Source organism: Fonsecaea pedrosoi (genome assembly GCF_000835455.1).
Source record: "Fonsecaea pedrosoi CBS 271.37 unplaced genomic scaffold supercont1.8, whole genome shotgun sequence".
Classification (NCBI taxonomy): domain Eukaryota; kingdom Fungi; phylum Ascomycota; class Eurotiomycetes; order Chaetothyriales; family Herpotrichiellaceae; genus Fonsecaea; species Fonsecaea pedrosoi.
In genome coordinates, this window is record NW_013550608.1 from 1,905,953 (window position 1) to 1,926,517 (window position 20,565).

The 20,565-nt window shown below is 53.3% G+C and overlaps 8 protein-coding genes across 8 annotated transcripts; 4 read left to right on the top strand and 4 right to left on the bottom strand.

Annotated features, from left to right (window-relative positions):
- Nucleotides 1–60: 60 nt before the first annotated feature.
- Z517_12007 (uncharacterized protein) lies at nt 61–1,597 on the bottom strand (the record flags this gene model as incomplete). Its single annotated transcript, XM_013423587.1, has 4 exons — nt 61–373; nt 465–634; nt 712–1,127; nt 1,240–1,597. 4 exons carry the CDS (start codon nt 1,595–1,597, stop codon nt 61–63), a joined length of 1,257 nt encoding a protein of 418 aa, XP_013279041.1.
- Nucleotides 1,598–2,528: 931 nt separating this feature from the next.
- On the top strand, nt 2,529–4,508 carry Z517_12008 (ATP-dependent RNA helicase HAS1; the record flags this gene model as incomplete). The annotated part of the gene is made up of 2 exons (XM_013423588.1): nt 2,529–4,166; nt 4,275–4,508. The coding sequence occupies 2 exons, from the start codon at nt 2,529–2,531 to the stop codon at nt 4,506–4,508; spliced, it is 1,872 nt and encodes a 623-aa protein (XP_013279042.1).
- A 262-nt stretch (nt 4,509–4,770) lies between these two features.
- Z517_12009 (uncharacterized protein) lies at nt 4,771–6,582 on the bottom strand (the record flags this gene model as incomplete). The annotated part of the gene is made up of 2 exons (XM_013423589.1): nt 4,771–5,697; nt 5,752–6,582. The coding sequence occupies 2 exons, from the start codon at nt 6,580–6,582 to the stop codon at nt 4,771–4,773; spliced, it is 1,758 nt and encodes a 585-aa protein (XP_013279043.1).
- Nucleotides 6,583–7,199: 617 nt separating this feature from the next.
- Nucleotides 7,200–8,636, bottom strand: Z517_12010 (mitogen-activated protein kinase spm1; the record flags this gene model as incomplete). The annotated part of the gene is made up of 5 exons (XM_013423590.1): nt 7,200–7,810; nt 7,860–8,174; nt 8,223–8,289; nt 8,341–8,473; nt 8,524–8,636. 5 exons carry the CDS (start codon nt 8,634–8,636, stop codon nt 7,200–7,202), a joined length of 1,239 nt encoding a protein of 412 aa, XP_013279044.1.
- Nucleotides 8,637–9,571: 935 nt separating this feature from the next.
- Nucleotides 9,572–10,468, top strand: Z517_12011 (uncharacterized protein; the record flags this gene model as incomplete). The annotated part of the gene is made up of 1 exon (XM_013423591.1): nt 9,572–10,468. One exon carries the CDS (start codon nt 9,572–9,574, stop codon nt 10,466–10,468), a length of 897 nt encoding a protein of 298 aa, XP_013279045.1.
- Nucleotides 10,469–10,603: 135 nt separating this feature from the next.
- On the bottom strand, nt 10,604–11,637 carry Z517_12012 (uncharacterized protein; the record flags this gene model as incomplete). Its single annotated transcript, XM_013423592.1, has 2 exons — nt 10,604–10,960; nt 11,113–11,637. 2 exons carry the CDS (start codon nt 11,635–11,637, stop codon nt 10,604–10,606), a joined length of 882 nt encoding a protein of 293 aa, XP_013279046.1.
- Nucleotides 11,638–12,910: 1,273 nt separating this feature from the next.
- On the top strand, nt 12,911–14,842 carry Z517_12013 (uncharacterized protein; the record flags this gene model as incomplete). The annotated part of the gene is made up of 4 exons (XM_013423593.1): nt 12,911–13,292; nt 13,361–13,792; nt 13,873–14,468; nt 14,546–14,842. 4 exons carry the CDS (start codon nt 12,911–12,913, stop codon nt 14,840–14,842), a joined length of 1,707 nt encoding a protein of 568 aa, XP_013279047.1.
- Nucleotides 14,843–16,231: 1,389 nt separating this feature from the next.
- Z517_12014 (uncharacterized protein) lies at nt 16,232–19,964 on the top strand (the record flags this gene model as incomplete). Its single annotated transcript, XM_013423594.1, has 3 exons — nt 16,232–16,469; nt 16,522–16,596; nt 16,654–19,964. 3 exons carry the CDS (start codon nt 16,232–16,234, stop codon nt 19,962–19,964), a joined length of 3,624 nt encoding a protein of 1,207 aa, XP_013279048.1.
- Nucleotides 19,965–20,565: the final 601 nt, after the last annotated feature.

Here is a 20,565-nt window from a genome sequence, read left to right on the forward strand (position 1 = left end):
ATTGCCTGGAACGTGGATGGGCGAGGAAGAGAGAGAGAAAACAAAACCCAATTCACATTTTCAAGCGTCAACCTCTCGGACCTTGTATGCAAACATTCCATTCGACGGGATTCCGTTCTTGTCGAGCATCTTGACCGACGTCTCCACGCCGGCCGCGGGCACGCGGTACTCGAACTTTTTACCCGGCGCCGGTTTCGAGCCGTCCGGGAGCGCATACGGGTACGGGAGGTATTCGGGCATGAGGCCCAGCTGGATCAGGAGCGAAGCTTGGTCCCACGCGATGTGTTCGTGATAGAGGCGGTCGCCACGCACGCAGACGACAGATGTGCAGGGGAGCTCGACTTTTCGTCCCGTGGGCGGGATGCCGGGGGCTCTGTCCGGGGGAGTGGTAAGTTTCTTAGGAGTCCAAAAGACGAGAGAGGCACACAGGGAGAGACAGGGGAGAGAGGGAGTGAATGTCTTACAGCCAGTCGATTTCCATGTCGTGCGTAAACTTGGCAACAAACTCGTCACAGACGCGATCGATGCCGATAGTCCGACTCACGAGCAGGAGCTCCATGTCTTTGGGGTTCTTGGGGATGAAGTGGTTGCGGTAAAAGTTTGTCAGACTCGTTCTACCAATGCCGCCGGTCATCTGCAGCGGTACCCCCAAAACAGGGCAGTCAGAACAACCACGTAGCGAGATGCAGGAGTCAATGGACATATTCGTACCGTGGTGATATGGTTGACATAGGGCTCTTGCACCATAGTTTCCATGGTCTTGGGTACCGAGCGCTCCGCAAATTCAAAGTACGTATGCTCCTCCCAGATGGCTTCCAGGTCAAAGTCCAAGCCGCGGATGTACTTCTTCAGGAACGTGAGGTTTCGAGTGTGCGCGACGGCTTCCTGGGTGCCATCGAATTCCGGCTGCCCTGGTATCACGAACTTGGGGGACTTTGCCGTTGGGTAGGTGTATATCTTGGCCTCTGGGTGCGAACCTGGCTTTTCATGTCCAGCGAAATGACAGAGTCTGGGTATCGCGACTGGAGTGACCAAGTCCCCCGCCGTGCCGTAGATGACCGCCGCCGCAATCTTGGGCCCGATAGCTGCACTGCGGGCCAACTCGTTCCAGAGAGCGGTGTCGTAGACTTGGAAGATGGTCTTTCAGTATCCCCAGGGGAAACAACAGAAGTGAACAAAAGGTAGAGACAATTGGTAGCGAGGAGGGAGCCTCCTGAGGCAAGGAGATGGCAGACTCACCGACCATCCCAATTCCATCCTTCACATCGCACTTCTCACACTCCTCAAGCGCAGCGACAGCTTTTGCGAGGATCTCCGTCGCTGTCGTGGTTGAGCCCTGAGTGAATTCTTCTCCTCGAATCTCCACCACCGCGAATCCTTCTTCCGCCCACTTTAGCAGTGGAGGTGGGATGCCATCCTCGCAAACAACGCCGCCATTCGTGTAGCGTGGCGCATTCGCCGGCAGCAAGAGGACAAGTCCTGGCCCGCGGCCCCTCCGAGACAGCGGCGGCAACAGTGAAATATGATCAGTGACTTTGATCAGGTCAGCGGTCGGAAGGGAGATGTGCTCTTCGGCAGCGGCAGATGGGTCGGCCATTTTCTGCATAGACAACCTGTCAACAGGAGATGGGGGAAGAAGTGGGCTTGACCCAATGTATGCCTGAGTATATATGCTTGAGAGTCTTCCCCGATTACGCCGGGTCCGATACTTGAAGAGAGATGTACAAGGTGTGCGCTGATGTCGTGGGTGGAATGAGTGCGCGGACCGCAACGCTTGATAAGGCGTTCAGCCTCGCTCGGCAAACACAGTTGGATCGTATGATGACACGATGGTTGAGCTTCAACGTCACCATAAGATTTGATATAACTTTTGTCATGGCCTACAGAGATTGATCAAGTCTAATTGCATACATAGAGTCGGGAGATTCTGCATAGATTCTGCTTCATAGCATCATAGCCACATGGTATCGTGGCCAGCACCTCTAAGCCTCCACACTCTGCCAAACCCCCCCCCCCCAAAAAATAAAGACTGATGCTCGTCCAGCGGCTTGAGCTCTAGTCCGCATGTCGGAATACGAAAGAACTGGTGATCATGAGATCAACGACAGGTACAGGAAAGTCAAACTCTTCACAAACTCCATCGAGAAGCCTCAGCGCAAGGAGAATTCGTATTCGAAAACAAGAAATTTGGGACATGACTGATCCATTGCGTGTCCCATCTACAAGAATGGATTCGACAAGGGATCCCAGCTGGCCACATGTCAGGACTCAATAATACACAGCAGGTAGATGAGATACTCTATACTTTGTGGAAAGTAGGACGTCGAGGAGTTCAACGGGCTTCGAGAACCCGGCTGACCTTCCAACGGAGTTGATATACTGGCTGGACTCGTACTAGCTCATATGAGACTAGCGTTAAACGTTATCGATAACCAGAAAAATTGTTGGCGAACTCCGCAGCAATTTTCCCAACTGCAACATTTTGCACTCAGTCTCACCGCCAGCAGGGATTTGCGATCAGCAGCAACATGTCCAACTCAACAGATCCCCAGTTGGCAGAATCGAAGAAGCGTAAAAGAAAGCGGACGAAGCACACACAAGCCGAACACAGCACGCAACCTGCACGGGCTGCTCCCAGCGACCGAATTGTTGGATCTACGAACGAACCGCAAGAGAAGAGCAAAAAGAGACGGAAGACGTCACACTCGAGCGACGACGAAGAGGAAGACAATGTTGAGGCCGAAGTTTCCGCTGAATCTGTAAAAGATGCTGCGCGAGAAGCAGAGGAGGATTCTTTAGACAGTGGTGTGGATGGGGAGGTCGACAACGACGACGAAGCAGGGGCCGAACTCGAAGAGACGGTCGATACCACGACAATGACCACAGAAATTACTTCTGCCCCTGCTCCCACAGATCTGCCAACAGACACGGTTCCTTCGCTGCCTGGCACCGACACCACTCCTCAAGCTTTCTCCGAACTCAAGCTTTCTGAAAAAACGATGCAAGCCATTAAAGAAATGGGTTTCACCAACATGACCGAGATTCAAAGGCGAGGCATTCCCCCTCTAATGGCAGGCCGTGACGTCCTGGGAGCCGCAAAAACTGGTTCGGGAAAGACACTCGCCTTCCTCATCCCCGCTGTGGAAATGTTGCACGCACTCCGCTTCAAACCGCGTAACGGCACTGGCGTGATCGTCGTCTCGCCCACACGAGAATTGGCTCTGCAAATCTTCGGGGTGGCCCGCGATCTCATGCAATTTCACAGTCAAACGTTTGGAATCGTCATTGGTGGTGCAAACCGCAGCGCCGAAGCCGAAAAGCTCGTCAAGGGCGTCAACCTCCTGATTGCCACTCCGGGCAGGTTGCTCGACCACCTCCAAAATACAAAGGGCTTCGTCTACAAGAACGTGAAAGCACTCGTTATTGACGAAGCAGACCGTATCCTGGAAGTCGGATTCGAAGACGAAATGCGCCAAATCGTCAAGATTCTCCCAGACCGCGACCATCGCCAGACCATGCTCTTCAGCGCGACGCAAACGACCAAAGTTGAAGACCTGGCACGCATCTCGCTCCGCCCCGGTCCGCTGTACATCAACGTCGACCACAAAAAGGAGCACAGCACGGTTGAAGGGCTCGAGCAGGGCTACGTGATCTGTGACTCGGACAAACGGTTCCTGCTCCTCTTCAGCTTCCTGAAGCGCAACCTGAAAAAGAAGATCATCGTCTTCATGAGCAGCTGCAACTGCGTCAAGTACCACTCGGAGCTGCTCAATTACATCGACCTGCCCGTGCTCGAGCTGCACGGCAACCTCAAGCAGCAGAAGCGGACCAACACGTTTTTCGAATTCTGCAACGCCACCCACGGCACCCTGATCTGCACCGACGTCGCTGCCCGGGGCCTCGACATCCCCGCCGTCGACTGGATCGTGCAGTTCGACCCCCCGGACGACCCGCGCGACTACATCCACCGAGTGGGCCGTACGGCGCGCGGCTCCAACGGCAAAGGCCGCAGCCTCATGTTCCTGCAGCCCAGCGAAGTCGGCTTCCTGAGCCAGCTAAAGGAGGCCCGCGTGCCCGTCGTCGAGTTCGACTTCCCTGCTAAAAAGCTGGTCAATATCCAGAGCCAGCTCGAGAAGCTGATCGGCCAGAACTACTACTTGAACAAGGTGGGTTCCTCCTCCCCCTCTCCCCTACTTTTCATTTCCATAGATTCTCAATTTCGCGTGAGTGGTTACATAAGATCAAAATCTAACCTCCAATCTTGCTCTATACAGTCAGCCAAGGATGGTTACCGCTCGTACCTGCAAGCCTACGCCTCACACAGCCTCCGCTCCGTCTTCGACGTCAACAAGCTCGACCTGGTCAAGGTCGCGAAGAGTTTCGGCTTTCCCACGCCGCCGAGGGTGGACATCCAGTTGGGTGCGAGCATGCGGGACAAGAAGCAGAACCCGGTGAGGAGGAGTTACGGGAGCCAGCCGAGACAGAAGAATGGGTTCAAGAGGAGATGAAGTGCTCACGAGCAGTTGTCTGGGTCAAATCGATTGTGCTCTCACTGATGTGTTAAGTTAATGGAGTTGGCAAACTATGAGGGACTTCCAGGGCTAATTTGCCACAAAAAGCCTGTTTAGCCATGTTGCTTTACACCCCGCCTCAATGTTATCTGCTATGGCTGACCCTAGTATCCCTCGTTCTCTTAACACTTTCTTTCCCCGCCCTATCGCTCTCTGTCCCAATGAATGCTTCGATCGTCTGGCCAGCTTCTCCCTCGTCTCACGAAGCCATCATATTTGAAAGCTTCTGAAAGTCTGGGGTACCCCAACCTGTAACTGGATCCCATCCTGGGGCCGCGTCCCACCCGGCATCCGCAATCTTCGGCGCTGGCTGACCAGTGTACATGTCTTGACCTGAGCATCCACGAGAACGTCCCAGCGTGATGTCGTTGAAGGCTTGGTAGCCCTGCGAATATAGCCAAGGGTTCAAGAAGCCGAGTTTTCCCTTCCCCTGCGCCAGACGTTTGTTGTTCAAATTGGATATAATAGCTGCAAAAGTTGGCGCCGCGCAGGATGTTCCGTACAAAAATTCTGCACGATCTTGGTTCTCGATCAGATAGCGCACGGATTGCGCCGAGACATCGGGGTAGCCTCGCCCAGAGGCGTTGAAATACCCTTTGTTCTGATTACCCAACCTGGAAAGGTAGGCCTTTGTGATGTTGACCTGGTAAGATGGTGCTGCGAAGTAGTTGGAAAACCCTCCTGAGGAGAAAGCAGCTGCGATCTCTGGATTCACAGCATAAGTCCCTCCCACGGCCGTTACATAGGGGCATGTCGCTGGAAAATTCGGTGTGAAGCGTGGTGTTTTCTTTCCGTCGTTCGATTGACACGCGCTACCAACACCAGTATCACCTGAAGCGAAGATCACAGAGACTCCACGTAGACCGAGGAAGGAAAATGCAAGGCATACTTCCCTCGCCCAGTCGAAAGGTACCGTCTGCTCGTCCTCAGCGTACGAGGTGGTGAGAACATCGGGAAGGTCTGAGCTGTTGAGACCCAACAAGAAGTGGAGTTGATCAAGATATGGCTCGTTGCTGCCGTTCAGAGAAGGCGTCGGCTGGTCGAGATCTGCGAGCATTGGGGCGCGTCCGGCGGTTGAGTAGTAGACTACCGGTGTCCCTCGAGCCAGGGCCACGGAGTATTGCACCTGGAGGCAGTTAGATGATCATGATTGAGGCTACGGCGCGGAAAGCAGACCTACGTCGAGATTACCCTCAGCAGTCTTGTTCACTCCTTTCTGGTCGCTGACTCCATTGTTGATCGGGACGATGGAGAAGTCATGAGCCTGATTACTGGCACCCGTGAGCTTAAGAAAATCTTCAAGGTCGTCAAAATACACTCCTTCTTCGATGAAGCCAGAGACACCAAGTTTCGTCTTTGCCTTGGGATCGGCCTGAAAATCAGTCATCCTATAGATGCCTCTAATGCATTCCGGGGTGATGGTGCTATTGCAAAAGGTGGCATTATAGGTCGTCAGAAGGTCAGGGTCGCCAAATGGCGAGACTAATCCAGGATCAGGATTGTCTCTGGTTTCCAGCATAAAGCTAGCTTGTGCTCTTGGTAGACCAAACCGGGTGGTGGGTTGGATTGTTGCGATCAGTGGCCACAGACGTGTCGGGACTGAGTATTGCAAGGTACGAATCAAAGTTGTTTCACCATTGTGGTACTCATGAAACTTTGTGCCCAGAAGACTCTCAGCTTGGGAGACTGAAGCGTTGAATGTGATCCAGGATCCTTGATATGTGATGTTTGTTTCCAGAATGCCTTCACACGCGAGCCAGTGTGTGACTGCGGTAACTGTGTCGCTCGCTGGTCGCAGCAGGTCGTCCAGTTCATGTTTCTCCAGATGCCGACCGTAGGATGGATGATCAGGCGTAGAGATGTCAAGTAGGTGCTGGTGGACATCGTTCATGGCAGGCTGGTGCAGAGCGAGGCGCAATTTGAGGATTTCCTGCGGACTCGGTCGTTTGCCCTTCTTTGTGTCAGTCAACAACGCCTTGTTCCGGGCTAGAAACACCTTACCTGAGCCCATCCTGTTGGAACATCAGACAGTCTGCCCACGACTGTAGTTGAAGTGTCAGGTAGTACAGCACTGGAGACAGCCCAAGCGCAGAAAATCAAGGTCAGGATGAGAACAGTCATGGTTTAACACTGAGGATGAGGAGAGGAAACCTTGAGGTTAGCTTTCAGGATACGGGACGAATTGTTTGTTGGCATCGAGGTAAGCAAGGACATTGCAACCCTGAGAGTAGCGCAGCTTGTATCCACGTTGGCCGTCGAGCAGGAAGTGTAAGAATCCCTATAATGGACGGAGGAAGCGGCAGTGGAAGTAACGACCGGTCTTAGAGCTGAGGGGCGTTGAAATGGCAGGAAGGGAAAGTGAAGGGACAAGTGAAGACTGTGAACAGATGTGAAATCCGGACAGTTGAGAGAACGAGAACACTGACCACGTTATCGATAATCGTCAGCTACGACCCAGCTTGGAATATGCATTTCTCTTCCCAAATCCAGGTTGGTATATTGAAACGGTACAGAAGTTGTGCGAAGGGCATGTAAGCAAGTGAACTGTGTTGTTTTCGTGCATCAATACTCCGTTGATATCATCTCCAAGCTGAACGAAATGGCAAAAGGCCGAAGGTTCAGAATCGTCTATCGTCTCATATCTGCTCCCAATTGTAGCTCCTGTTCAAGGTCATTCGTCGCAAAAGCGCCCGGCTCTTGCGGCCTTGGATCCTCATGGCTGCTCCATTGACTCGGGTTCTCGGGAATAGGCACGTTCATGTTGCCAGTAGGATTCTGAGATGGCTGGTGACGAACGTGGTGACGAAATCTCATGACTTCGTCGAGTATCATCTTGCGCATCTCCTGGACATCCTCCACAACCTCAAACGCAAAGTCGAAGGTCTTGGGGCAAGCAGGCTCATCACTGGCGTCGTGCCAAATGTGAAGGTATCTGTGCTCCAAAGCATCCTCCACCGAGATACGAGACGAGGGATCGAATGCCAGCATTCGGTCCAGAAGATCGAGGGCATCAGGGTTCGCCTGCGGGAACAGCCTTTGGAATGTGATCTTGGGCATGTATGGCAGGTTTCGGACATACTCCTGAGCACGAGGTGATCCGATTCGCGAGAGAGTCTCCTCGTTAGGGGTGCCTAGGTAATGCAGAATCTGGTTCAGCTGATCGACGTAGTCCCGACCCTTGAAGAAGGGTCTGCCACCGAGCAATTCTGCCAAAATACATCCCACCGACCACACGTCGACTGTTCGCGTGTTAGTTGCAATTCAGGTGTCCATCGAATGCCAACATACTAGCTTTGGTATAGCTCTGAAAGCTGAGCATAATCTCTGGAGCACGATACCATCGAGTTGCGACGTATTCAGTCATATATCCAGCATTCTCCTCAGGGTCTTGGGAGAAACCTCTGGCAAGACCAAAATCGCAAATCTTGAGCTCGCAATCGGCATTGACGAGAAGGTTTCCGGGTTTCAAATCTCTGTGCAATACATTCGCCGAATGGATGTACTTGAGGCCGCACAGAATTTGGTAGATGAAAGATTGAAAGTGAGCATCGGTGAGTGGCTGGCCAGATCTAATGATGGCCGCGAGATCACACTCCATCAATTCTGGTGCATGTCAACAACTGTGTCCGCTCAGAAAGAGGGTCAACATACCTTCATAGAGATACGTCTCGTTGAAGTTGTCCGGTCGGGGAATATCCATATCGTAGAGACAAGTGATCTGTGCCTAGTCAGCCAGCAGGTCTTTCCTCGATTGATCACGACAACAGACATTACGATGGCCTCGGAAGTGCTGCAGCAGTTTGATTTCGCGCAATGCTCGCTTCGCGAGGATCTTCTTGCTGAAGACATTGGTGACTTTCTTGATGGCCACTCCTTCTCCCGTTTGCGAGTTGGTGGCAGCACTTTTGACAAAGTCAGTGACATTCCAGCGCGCGATCGCAGGGAGGCCTACCAGACAATACCATATGCACCCTGACCCAACTCTTTTGTCACGGTATACCTCTCATCGACAATGAAGTCTTGATTGAAGACCTTGAACACTTTGCGCCCAGCAAGGTCCCCCATGTTGCTATTGCTCCTACAACTGCGGAATGGCTTTGGATTGGTATTTGAGCAGCGTGAGAAGAGGGTGGATCGTAACAGGAGGGGTCAAGGCAGCAGTTCAGGTGCTTTAAAGGAGATCCGGCCAAGAAGGTCGGGAAGGCAAGGCAGGTTTTCGGTCGTGGGATATGGTGCGGCTGAACGATAGAGTTGAGCAGTGCTGACACTCTGGGAGCAACTGTGAACCTGGAATGCGGCGAGCGAGTCCGGTCGGGGTCTATGGTGGGGGCCACTTCAGGTGTAGCGCGAAGATGTTTGCGTAAGACCTAGCCAGTAAGGGGATTTGTATACCGGAATATGGTCAAAGTGAGAGATTTGAATGAAATTGGGCAATTCAGGTCTACGCCAAATAGCCGCTGAGGTGGATTTGTGATGAGAATGCTGTGGCTTCTCTCATTTTCGAAGCAGCCGCGCGCTGTTGTTTCGAGGTGGGACGGGGAAATCGAGGGGCAGCCATCAGCCCTGAAGCCTAATTGAGCCCGTGGCGGGCGCTGGGCAGTGGGTGGTGCCCCGGGGCCCGCCCTTGCCCGCCATAACATGGCCAGCATGGCCAAATTATCTACTCGGTACTTGGTGTGCACCAACTTCCTACCCAACCAGGTTCGTTAACCGAGTCCGCCAGGCTGTCTAAGAAAAGAAATCAGTGCCAAGCCAAGCGCGCCACGCTGGCGAACACGTGCCAGACACCAGGAGCCTCCACAGCCTCATCTGTGCCACTTCTGGTGGAAAAATGTGGCGTTACAAATTTCAAATATCTGCGATCAATGCCGACATCAAGTCATCGCCATCCTTGAAATAAGTGCATCCGAGACCTAGAAGACTGACGCGTGCCACGGGAAAGAATTCACCGTAATGCCCAAAACTTAGGTGAAGTCAATTCCTACTCTCAACGGGTCGCCATGGAAGAATTACTTGCGAAACACCGCAAGGAAAAGCGAGATCTCCAAGCACAAATCACGCAGAGAAAGAAGAATGCGACCAAGAAAACCAGAAAGGGCGTCAATGATGAATGTGAGAGACTTGAGCGGGTACTGGCTGAAAAGCAGCAGGCCGAGATTCAAGAGTTACAACCCCAAGGTACCAATGAGCTACAGGAGGCCCTAGAGGATCTCAACGTCGATGAACCTGTGGGAGAAGAAGTCAACGGCGTACCAGAAGCTACATCAGAGCCACCTAAACAAGCCAACATCGTGGATTCATCGCCCGCGGACCAGTCCCGACCTCGAAAGCCAAATCGGCAAAAGGCGAGGCTGGCACGTCGAGCAGCCAAACAGGAGGCACAAGCAGCGGCCGCAGCTCTCGAGGCAGAGAGCCTCCCCGATCTCCGGGAGCGGGAACTCGCCGACATGAAGCAACAGATGACCAAATTAGGCCTTTCAGAAACCCTCATCCGACCCGACGGTCACTGTCTCTTTTCCGCCTGCGCACACAGCATGCCTGCCGACGTACTCGCAGCAAAATCAGACAGGAATGTCAAGCAGCCATATGAGAAAGTTAGATACGCTGCTGCGGAGTTTATGGCCAGCCACCCCGAGGATTTTGAGGCATTCATGGAGGAGCCCTTGAACGTATATGTGAAAAAGATCAGAGATACGGCGGAATGGGGTGGGGAGTTGGAGTTGCAGGCTATTGCGCGATCTTTCAGTGTCGAAATCAACGTGCTCCAAGCGAGCGGCCGAGTGGAAAAAATTTCCTCCCAAGGCAGCTCAAACGACACCATTTGGCTGGCATATTATCGACACAGTTTTGGGCTTGGCGAACATTACAATGCGTTGAAGAAAGTGGACCAAAGCTGAGCAGGCACCTATTGTTCCATGTGGAGTCATGAATGGCCGATGAAACAAAACGGAGGCTTTTGGACAGCACCTGATGCCTATCAAGCTCTTGTCTCCCAGCTAACCAATCACGTGGGGGAAAATACCACCAGGATCTCAGCGGTGACGCCAAACCGAGATATAATCCTCTACATTTCCGTTCTTGTCCTTGCCCACATTATGCGTGTCGGCAGGATGCCAGTGCCCAACCCTTTCCATAGCACCGGGGCTGGATGGTGCTAGTGGGTTCATTTTGACATTGCCTTCCTCGTCATAGGGGATTTCCTCTCCTGGATGACTCAAATGCTCGAGGTATGTCTTTGAAGCGACGCCGTAAGGGGGCCCGCCAGATTTGACAGGCTTGGTAACTGGGAACTCGAGGCACACAAGATTTGCTTGAGGGGAGTGGCGGAGGAGTTCGGTCATGCGCTTCGCCCAAGCAGAACGCATGCCTGGGCGCATTGCACAGAAGAACTGGAAGGGCAGGTGTGAGTAAGGGTTCCTACGTCAGCTAAAAGATGTATGCGTGTGACACAAGGATCAAACACCCAGAGGATGAGATCCCATACCTGAAGAGAGGACGAAGGCAGCAACAAGGAGATCAGAAGTCAGGGAACATTACTCACAGTATAGTCGTAAATGAGATCGAACTTGCCGTCCCACTCACTACCAGCACCCAGCTCTGTCCTCGCCTTTTCCACCCATTGGTTATTGTAAAAGTCCCCTTGGAGAAAGACCATTTTTCCCTTCCCGATGTTCTCATCATAGACGGGATACTTGGCGGCGTTCTCAGCCGCATACTTTTCACAGGCTTCAAGCGCCTTTTCAGCATATTCTAGCCCGACCACATCATATCCGAAACTGGCCAGTAGTAAAACATCCACGCCGCGGCCACAGCCGGGGACTAATGCGCGTTTCCGCTGCTTCTGTCCATCTGGTGACGACGGGGCGAGGAGGGCATTGCCGATAACATCGGCGTGGTTGATCAGCGTGTCGGCGAGGGCTGGGGATGGAGATCCACGGTCCCAGGGCAAGAAGTCTCCCTTGTTCCACAACTCGGCCCAGCCTTCCGCGTAAGCGCCTCCTTCGTACTTGGACATGTGTCCCTTGAGCCTTTCACGGTTCTCGGCCGTGGCGTTTGTCGAAGACATGATTGCCGTTGGTTCGACTTGGGCAGGCTCAGCAGCCGAACACAACGGTCTGAGGCAAGCTTCGAAACGACGAGCGGGAAGAAGCGGAATAGGTGGCCGGTGTCTGAGGGGTGGTGGATAGTGGGGGATGAAAGTGTGTGGTCGAATTTGCCCGAAGCGGAAGAAATTGAACTGGTGGGCGGATCGGTTCTGTTGTCTAGGAAGAGTAGGGTGGACGACTGCCGTGGTCCCAGAGTGTTTCGAGAGAATGCACAGCCCCGCGCTCAGACTCGGTGATGTTGTGCTCTTGTGTCTTATCGCATTGTTAGCCAGCGATACAAATTCTCGAGTGTAGTAGTGAGGAGTCAGATGGGAGGACATGGAGATTGTCTCAACTCAGTGGTTCGACCACTAACAAGGTTGCTCAGATCATCATTGGTCCCAGCCCTTAGGATGACTGCAGCGACAAAGTCGGAAGTAGTACCGAGTAATACACTAAATGTAGGGAATTGAAAAGAGGACTTCTGTGTGGGCCAGACCTCGTAATCAACGATTATGGTGAAGGCCAAGTCCCACTGGCTTCCCGCATTGCGAGCTTCATTCCATCCATTTCACCTTGCCTTCAATTGAGCAATTGACTGGCACGACATGGCCATCTTCACAATATCTCTGCGAATGTACTATTCTGGTGATCAGAATTGCCTCCTCATCCGCCGAGGAGCTCCTTGAGGAGTACCTCGAGTTTCGCCCAAGCAAATCTAACAACCTCATCTCTGCCAATTGTCTTCTGGTCCCTCTCCCTCTCCGGCAATAACGGCACAATAGCCATCATCAGTCCTAGATCTCTCCATCTGATGGGACTTATCGCCAGCTCAACCTCCTCCCCCACAACTAGCAATGCTTAATCCCCGTCATCCTCTTGTCGTCATTGGTTCTGTCAACCGCGGTGAATCCGTCCTTCGATGTTGGCCTCCCGGTAAACTGCGATGGCCCTCGAGCAACATAGCAACCCCATGCACGCCATTTGCCGCTGTGGACGTCCCTTTTCACCTAATGCCCGGTTAAGCCATGCCCATGCCTGCCTTTAAGGATCTGCGAGCCCGAGCGACATGCGGCTGACCGTATCTTTTAATATCCGCATTCTCCAACATCCGTTTCTCGCTCTCCATTTCTTGACGTTCTTTCTTTGGCTCCATTCTTTGGGTATAAATGTTTGAATGATGACTCTGCCAGCAAATACTCGAGCTCACCTGTCCAAGTCTGATCTATATCCGTCGCTCTTCGGACTTCGCACATGGCTCATGATGGCCTCGAGAAACTCCCCCCCTTGCCAGATACCGTGTGCGGTCCGGCCTCGGAGGAGAGACTGACGAAAGGGAAAGAGCATGATGACACTTTCGAAAGCCGGTCCATTCATTCTGATCATTCGGGTCATTCGACAGTCGTTATCCAGCATGATGTCGAAATCGGACAAGCTGCACTGACCAGGACGATAACTCCCAAACGGCCCGTTGCCAAGGTACCGCGGTCGGAAAGACGTGGTCTTTTTGCTCGTTTCTGTGTCATGGCAGAGGTCACAGAACCCACAGATTATAGCAATAGCATAAAATGGTTCATCACCTTCGTCGTGGCCATTACTGCCGCTGCCGCCCCCGTGGCTAGTGCCATCATTTTACGTATGTTGCGTCGACCGTTAATCTTGTTGGAGTTTGCCCCTAGACTGACTCAATTGATTGCCGTTTAGCGACCCTGGATGAGGTGGCTAGATCTCTGCACACCGACGCGACCACCACCAACCTATCCGTTTCATTATATATGTTGAGCATGGCTATTTTCCCCCTCTGGTGGTCGGCTTTTTCAGAGACGGCCGGGCGCCGGACCGTCTACATCACCTCGTTTGCCTTATTCATCTTGTTCTCCGTCTTGAGCGCCGTCTCCCATTCAATATCCATGTTGATCGTTATGCGACTGCTTGCTGGAGGAGCTTCGGCGTCTGTGCAAGCCGTGGGCGCTGGAACGCTCGCTGATATCTGGAAGTCACACGAGAGGGGCAGAGCGATGGGGATCTACTTCTTGGGACCTCTGTGTGGGCCATTACTGGCACCTATCGTGGGTGGTATTCTCGGCCAAGTTTGGGACTGGAGAGCAACTCAGTGGGCTCTCGCCATATACGGAGGTAAGCCCCCAACATTTCTGGCATTAAGCCAGAATTGTCTCGTCGCCTAAAAGAAACCGGCTCCTGACGCAAAATTTCAGTCCTGACTTGGGCATTGATCTTCTTCGGTCTACCTGAAACCCTCAAGATACGCAAGGATAGGACGGAGGAAGTCCTGGCGGATGTGGCATCGTCGATCAACAACAGCAGCCATCGACCTTCACTGAGTCGAACGTCGACCCGAGAAGTGATACAGGATAAGTCAAAAAAGTATTTGAAGGTTGCACGGACGTTTTTGTTGGACCCACTGAGCGTCATCCTGTACCTCCGGTTCATGCCTGTCTTGCTGACGGTGTATTACTCGGCGGTTACTTTCGGTGCGCTCTACATGCTCAACATCAGTATCCAGTATTCTTTTGAGAGGGAACCCTACGACTTCTCGACCATCATCATCGGCTTGCTCTATCTGCCCAACTCCATCGGGTATATTCTCGCCAGTGTACTTGGCGGTCGCTGGATGGACTATATCATGAGGCGCGAGGCGATCAAGGCAAATCGAGTGGATCAGCACGGAAAATTAATCTTTCGACCAGAAGACCGCATGCGCGAAAACGCGTGGCTAGGTGCATTAGTCTATCCTTGCGCCTTGATATGGTACGGATGGACCGTTGAGAAAGGTGTCCTGTGGGTAGCACCGGTAAGTCAACGTGAATCACCAACACATGGGGGAACTTTGTTACATGCAAGGTACCAACGTTGACACGTGTGGTATAGGCCATTGCGAATTTCTTCTACGGCGTGGGGTCCATGCTCATCTTCGCCATGTCCACCACTATGTTGACCGAGTTCATGCCACAACGATCCTCCTCTGGTGTTGCCTTAAATAACTTGTGCCGCAACCTTGTATCATGTGTTGGCACTGTTGTAGTGGCTCCCCTCATCGCGGCAATCGGGAATGGTTGGCTGTTCACCATTCTGGGCCTTTGGGCATTATCAAGCGCCTCGGTCATTTGGGCGATGAAACGATATGGCGAAAATTGGAGAGAAAAGATGGATCGACAGCTCAGATAAAATATTCAAGACCATGCAAGCCATGAGATTCATTGGGGGCCAAAACGCCCCAGGAATTTGTCCCAGTTAGCACGTGACTTTAAAAGCCCTCGTGATTCAGGGTCACGTGCCTACCCCTCTCCTCCTGCGCCCTCTTTGAACCTCAAATAAAATGCGGAGTTTGGAAGTGAGGCACCAACTCAATCCAAGCAGCCAAACAACAACACTACCAGGAGGAAGACGGCGAAGTCCTCGACAATGATCTGCGGCACAGCAACCTTTCTGCGGGCCGTTTGTCCATCGGCGCGAGCCGTACCAAAGTTCCCTCTCGGGAGCAAAAATCTTCTGTTTCCCAATTCTCTTGATTCTTCATCGCTTTACTACGGATACCCGACCACTTGTACTGTGACAAGCTCATGATCATCGCCTCCCCTTGGGATCGCCAATGGCAGCAATCTCTCATCGGTACTGCCCACGCCAACAAAGACACTAAAAGCTCCTTTCCTTTTCCTGTGCTCTTCCCGTGCTTGAACAAGGATGCTGGCAACATTCTGTGCCTCGCCAATGAACTCCTCCACGTCTCTGGACGAACTGGCGTCAAGGAATCCAGCACACTGCATAGCCCTCTAGCAAATCGAGACACATGGACACTCGCCACAAGAGACGAAGAAAAAAGTGCTTCCTTCTGGCCGCAGACATTTTTCCTTTCTGGCTGACCAGTCACCTCTGTTGGGCATCAGTCTAGGTACGACTTCCCGTCTCTACGCGATCCAATCGTCGCCCTCACCATGCACATTTCGTCCAATTGCGGACATTTGGGCTGGATTATTCCACTCACTGATGCAGTTGTCTGACCTTGAGTCAGAACTATGCTGCTTTGTATCATTTTCCACCCGCATATCGCCGCATGGTTTCTGCACACTTTGCCATCCGAATATGCGCCAGACCAGCCTTTCATCGTTGACGTGGTCCAATTGCCGGGGCCTGCTATCCCAAACAAGCATGCCTTGATTCTCGTTCATCTTTTGGCTGAAGTGGCCCTGCTGCCCGGTGGGATGATTCATGCTTGGGCTTTGCAGGTCACCCTTCCATTCAACCAGATTTCACACCACCATGATGCGTCCTTCAGCCACCCCTCCCCCCTCCTATACATCTTTTCGTCACTTTACGAGGTTCATGAGGGTTTTGCCCTCCAGTATTGAGTCGGTTAGATAGCGTCATTGTGCTTTCCGACCCCTCCGCACCGTTCATGACCCCTGTGCAACAGAAAGATTGGTAGCACCGAGAAATTGGCCTGACAGCAGTGTGCCTCTACAACCCCAGGCACACCAGCCATGGGAAAGGCTAAAAGGAGAAAGAATAAGAAGCATTTCCCTGAACCCCGGTCTGATGAATCCAAAGACATCGGCGATGGCTCAGTCATACGAGTCTCAGTTCCAGTACGCCAAACTTCCTGCTTATCAATGGCAAACATTTGATCCAAGCGCCGTTACATACTCCCTTCATCCTATCATTGCACCCGAGGAAATTGATCCCAGCAACCCTGATACTGACGACCAGTTGAAGAATGAGGAGACAGCCACCACCTCTGACGCTGTCGCAGAGCTTCCTCCCACACCCTCCGAAAAACAACCCAAGGTTATGGAGGGTGAGTTGCGTCTTGACGAAACCCTGGCTCTTACGCTGACCACCTTCTATAGACACCACTGTCATGAACGACGGAACGGCGCCAGAGGACACTAGCGCTGAGGAGGTCGCGAGAGATGGAGACAACAGTATTTTGCATCAAAACCCATCCCTGAACCGATTCACTCTGACGTGTCCTTCAACAGAAGTAGCACCCCCTGAGACCCCTCCCGAGGGCGAGGACGTGCAGTCTAAGGAAGATGGTGCTCCTGCCGCGAATGAAGACGAGGCATCGGCAGATGCATCGGACACCGTCGCGGAGCCAGACCAAGAGGAACCGAAAAACGAGAATGTCGAGCAGCCTACCGAGGGCGAACCAAAGGATCTCGGCGAAGACCAAGATCCTGCTGACTCATCTGAAGCTACCGCCATCGATTCGAGCGACAGCGACAAACCTTCCGAACCAGAGACAGTGGTGGAGGTAGTGGAGAAGATGCAGGAAGCCGATGTTCCTCCGGAGCAAATTACTGAAGTCTTAGAAAAGGCCATGTCTGACGTCGGAGCCGGTCCTGCTTCTCCCGAGTCAGCGGCCGACATTGAACAGTCGTCGGGTGAGAGCGCAGAAAGCGCCGAAACACCCGCAATAGAAAGTGAAGAAGGTGTGTCCGATTCCACCGCAGAGCCAGCACTCGAAGATGGCGGGGCACCGGCAGAGAGCCCTGCCGATGAGGCAGAAGATCCGTCAACTTCAGATCAAGGCAAAACCAACGACGAATCTACCGCTTCGGAGCCCGCAGAAAAGGTGGAGGAAACAATTGAAGCAAGCGGAGAACCACCAGCCGACGATGCTGAGATAGAAGGGTCGCCGGACAGCACCGAAGGTGATGTCTCTGCCACAGATGCATTAGAAGCGGCAGATGATGCGCACCCTGACCCGCCGGCTGGGGAGGAAAAGCAAGGCGAACAGGACGATAACCTGGCGCCTGAGACTGTAGAGGCTGATGGGAGCGGGGACAACGACGATACGGAGGAGAACACTGCCTCTGATGATCCCGTTCCTGATGAAAAAGCAGAGGAAAGTGCAGAAAAGGAGGAATCGCCAGAAGCCGGCGTTGAGGCACCAGCGGCTGGAGGGGACTCCAGCCAAGACGAAGAAGCTGCCTCAGAAGAGACGCCAATAGTAGAAAGCCCTCCCGAGGACGTACCGGCGCAAGAGGCCACGGCGGAAGAGGTCGTGGTGGAGGATGGGTCGACCAAGGAGATACCTGCGGATGAAGATGCCACCGAAGACCACGGAGCTGAAGAAACAAAGTCAGCGGAAACCGCTGAAGACGGGTCTTTGGAGAAAGCTGAAGATTCAACGACAGGTGACGCCTCAAAGGAGGTGTCAGCGCAAGAACCATCTACTGAAGCGACTGAGGAGCCTACTGCTGAGGAGCCTGTTGAGGAGCCTGTTGAGGAGCCTGTTGAGGAGCCTGTTGAGGAGCCTGTTGAGGAGGAGCCCGCCACCGAAGAGCCTACTACGCAACCTGCTTCTGAAGAAATCGCAGACGAAGTAAAGGGAGAAACCACAGACGCACACGGCGAGGAACACATCGACGAATCTGCAGAGACCCCGGCAGAAGAGACCCCGGCAGAAGAGACCCCGGCAGAAGAGACCCCGGCAGAAGAGGCTGCAGCAGACGAATCTCCAGCGGAAAATACTCCTGAAGAGACTGCTGAGGGCCCTGAAGAGGTTGCTGAAGAGGCTCCTGAAGAGGCTGCTGATACTCCTGAAGAGACTGCTGAAGAGGTTACTGAAGAGGCTGCAGAAGAGGCTGCAGAAGAGGCTGCAGAAGAGGCTCCAACGGAAAAGACTTCTGAAGAGACTCCAGAAGCGACTGCTGAAGCTCCTGAAGAGGCTCCTAAAGACACTGCTGAAGCTCCTGGAGAGGCTCCAGAAGAGGTTGCTGAGGCGCCCGAGGAGACCGTTAAAGCTCCCGAGGAAGCTCCCGAAGAGGCTCCAGAAGAGGCTCCAGAAGAGGTTGCTGAGGTACCCGAAGAGACTGTTGAAGCTCCTGAGGAAGCTCCCGAAGAGGCTGATAACCCAGCTGATGAAGGAGCCCCCGAAGAGCCTCTAGAAGAGGTTCCTGAGGCACCCGAGGAGACCGTTAAAACTCTCGAGGATGCTCCCGAAGAGCCTCCAGAAGAGGTTGCTGAGGTACCCGAAGAGGCTGATGACCCAGTTGATGAAGCAGCCCCCGAAGACCCTGTGGTTGAGGCAACCGCGGCGGGGACGGCAGGAGAGCCTACACCTGAAGAACCTACAGATGAAACCGGGGACGAGCCGGCGTCTGAAGAAGCTCCCGAAGAGGCACCCGTCGAAGAAGTTGCTGAGGAACCAGTGACCGAAGCAGCCTCTGGAGAGCCCGGGGCATCAATTGCTGCACCAGAAGAAACAGCCGATAACGATGCCACAGTCGACGAGGAGCCTGAAGCGGAGGAGGCTGGACACGAAGAAGAAGTTGAACCAGCTGCTGAAGAGAAAGAGATCCCAGGAGTGGAGGGATCGATGTCCCCGCTTGAAGCAGCTGCTATTGGCGCAGTCGCTGGTGCGGCGGGTGGCCTTATGGCATCGGAAGTGTCTAAAAGTTCAAAGGAAAGACGAAGGAAGTCTCATGAAAAACGCGGACACAGTTCGAAAGATCAATTGCATGGCCATAGAGGGAAGCTTGAGAGATCCAGAGGCGAAGCAGGACTATTCGACAACGCATTCGCGAGGCAAATCAAAAGACAAGCCAAAGATAAAGAGCATAGCCGACACGACCGTTCACCTGAGGAGGAGCGTGAAAGAGCAGAGAGGAGGAGAGCCAGGAGAGCTCGGCATGAAGGTGAGCGGCCTGTCACAAGGGATGGTCAAAGTCGACGCCAGGCCGAGGAAGAAGGTGCCAAGGAAGAGAGAAGGCGTAGACGCCACGAAGAAAAGGAAAGGCGAAGATCGGAGGCTGAAGGAACAGACGCCGCCATGAAGAGGAGGAGCAAGGAGAAGGAGAAAGCACCAGAGTCATCTCGAGATGCTGCCACCGAAAGCAGCAGTGAGCCTAGGAGAACGAGGCGGCCCAGCAGCGCAGGAACTCATTTTGGTGGTGGTTCTCCGGTGGTACCGATTCCTGTCATTTTGAAGAGGATGGCCACAGGCGAGAGCGATACCAGACCTCTGCTGATGATTAAGGTGAACGATACCGACATTTCAGGCGACAGATCACGAGAGAGAACGAGGAGTCGTCATCACGAGCACCGCGAACATAGACACCACAGGTCTCGCGAAGATGCTTCGGATCGAGAGCGAGATGACAAGGACGATGTTACAGAGGACCGGGGAAAGTCATCGAGACACGCAAGCTCAAGGAGGGATCGCCATTACCATCCTGAGCCTCGCACAACTCCAAGGTTCGGAATCTTGGGCAAAGCAATCAATACACTTGTGGAGCACACGACTGTCAGGGAGATCTGGCGAGGAGAGAGGGTCGGTGCCTGATATCCGGCGTCCGAGACATGCTTGGGGCCTCGAAGCTGAGAGTGATTGGAATATACATCGTCGACAGTAAATGGCAGGATACCAGGGATGAAGGAAAATGGTGGGGTCCGGAGCACTCGTTTTAGGAGTATCTCATATGTGCCGGGCGGCGGATTGGTCTCACGGCCAATTCTTTGTATAACTAGTGCCTAATGTGTTTGGATTAGCCAATGTACGGAGATGGTAGTCTATGAATGAGCAATTTTCCTTCTTTGAACCATGGACGCTGAATTCCCGGCCGGCCAACTTCGCCGTCGTCGTCGCCGTTTCGGGGAGCGACCGATGCCTCCATCGACGGAGAAGTCCTGATGGGCTGCGACACCAGAACGACCTGCCGAAAGGAGCCCAAGCTTAGAGGGGTGCGCGGCAAGTAAGGTTTGCTTATTTCGGTGTTGTTCGCCCCTCATGTTTGGACACAGGAGCACAGGCCGTTTTCGCGTTTCTCCACGTCATGGGAGGGGCAGGCGGCATGATGCGATTTTATTTACTACTGTTCCGGCAAAACGAAGGCCCCTCCAAATGACCTGGAAGAAACATTGACTCCAAGCAGCAGGAGGTCAAG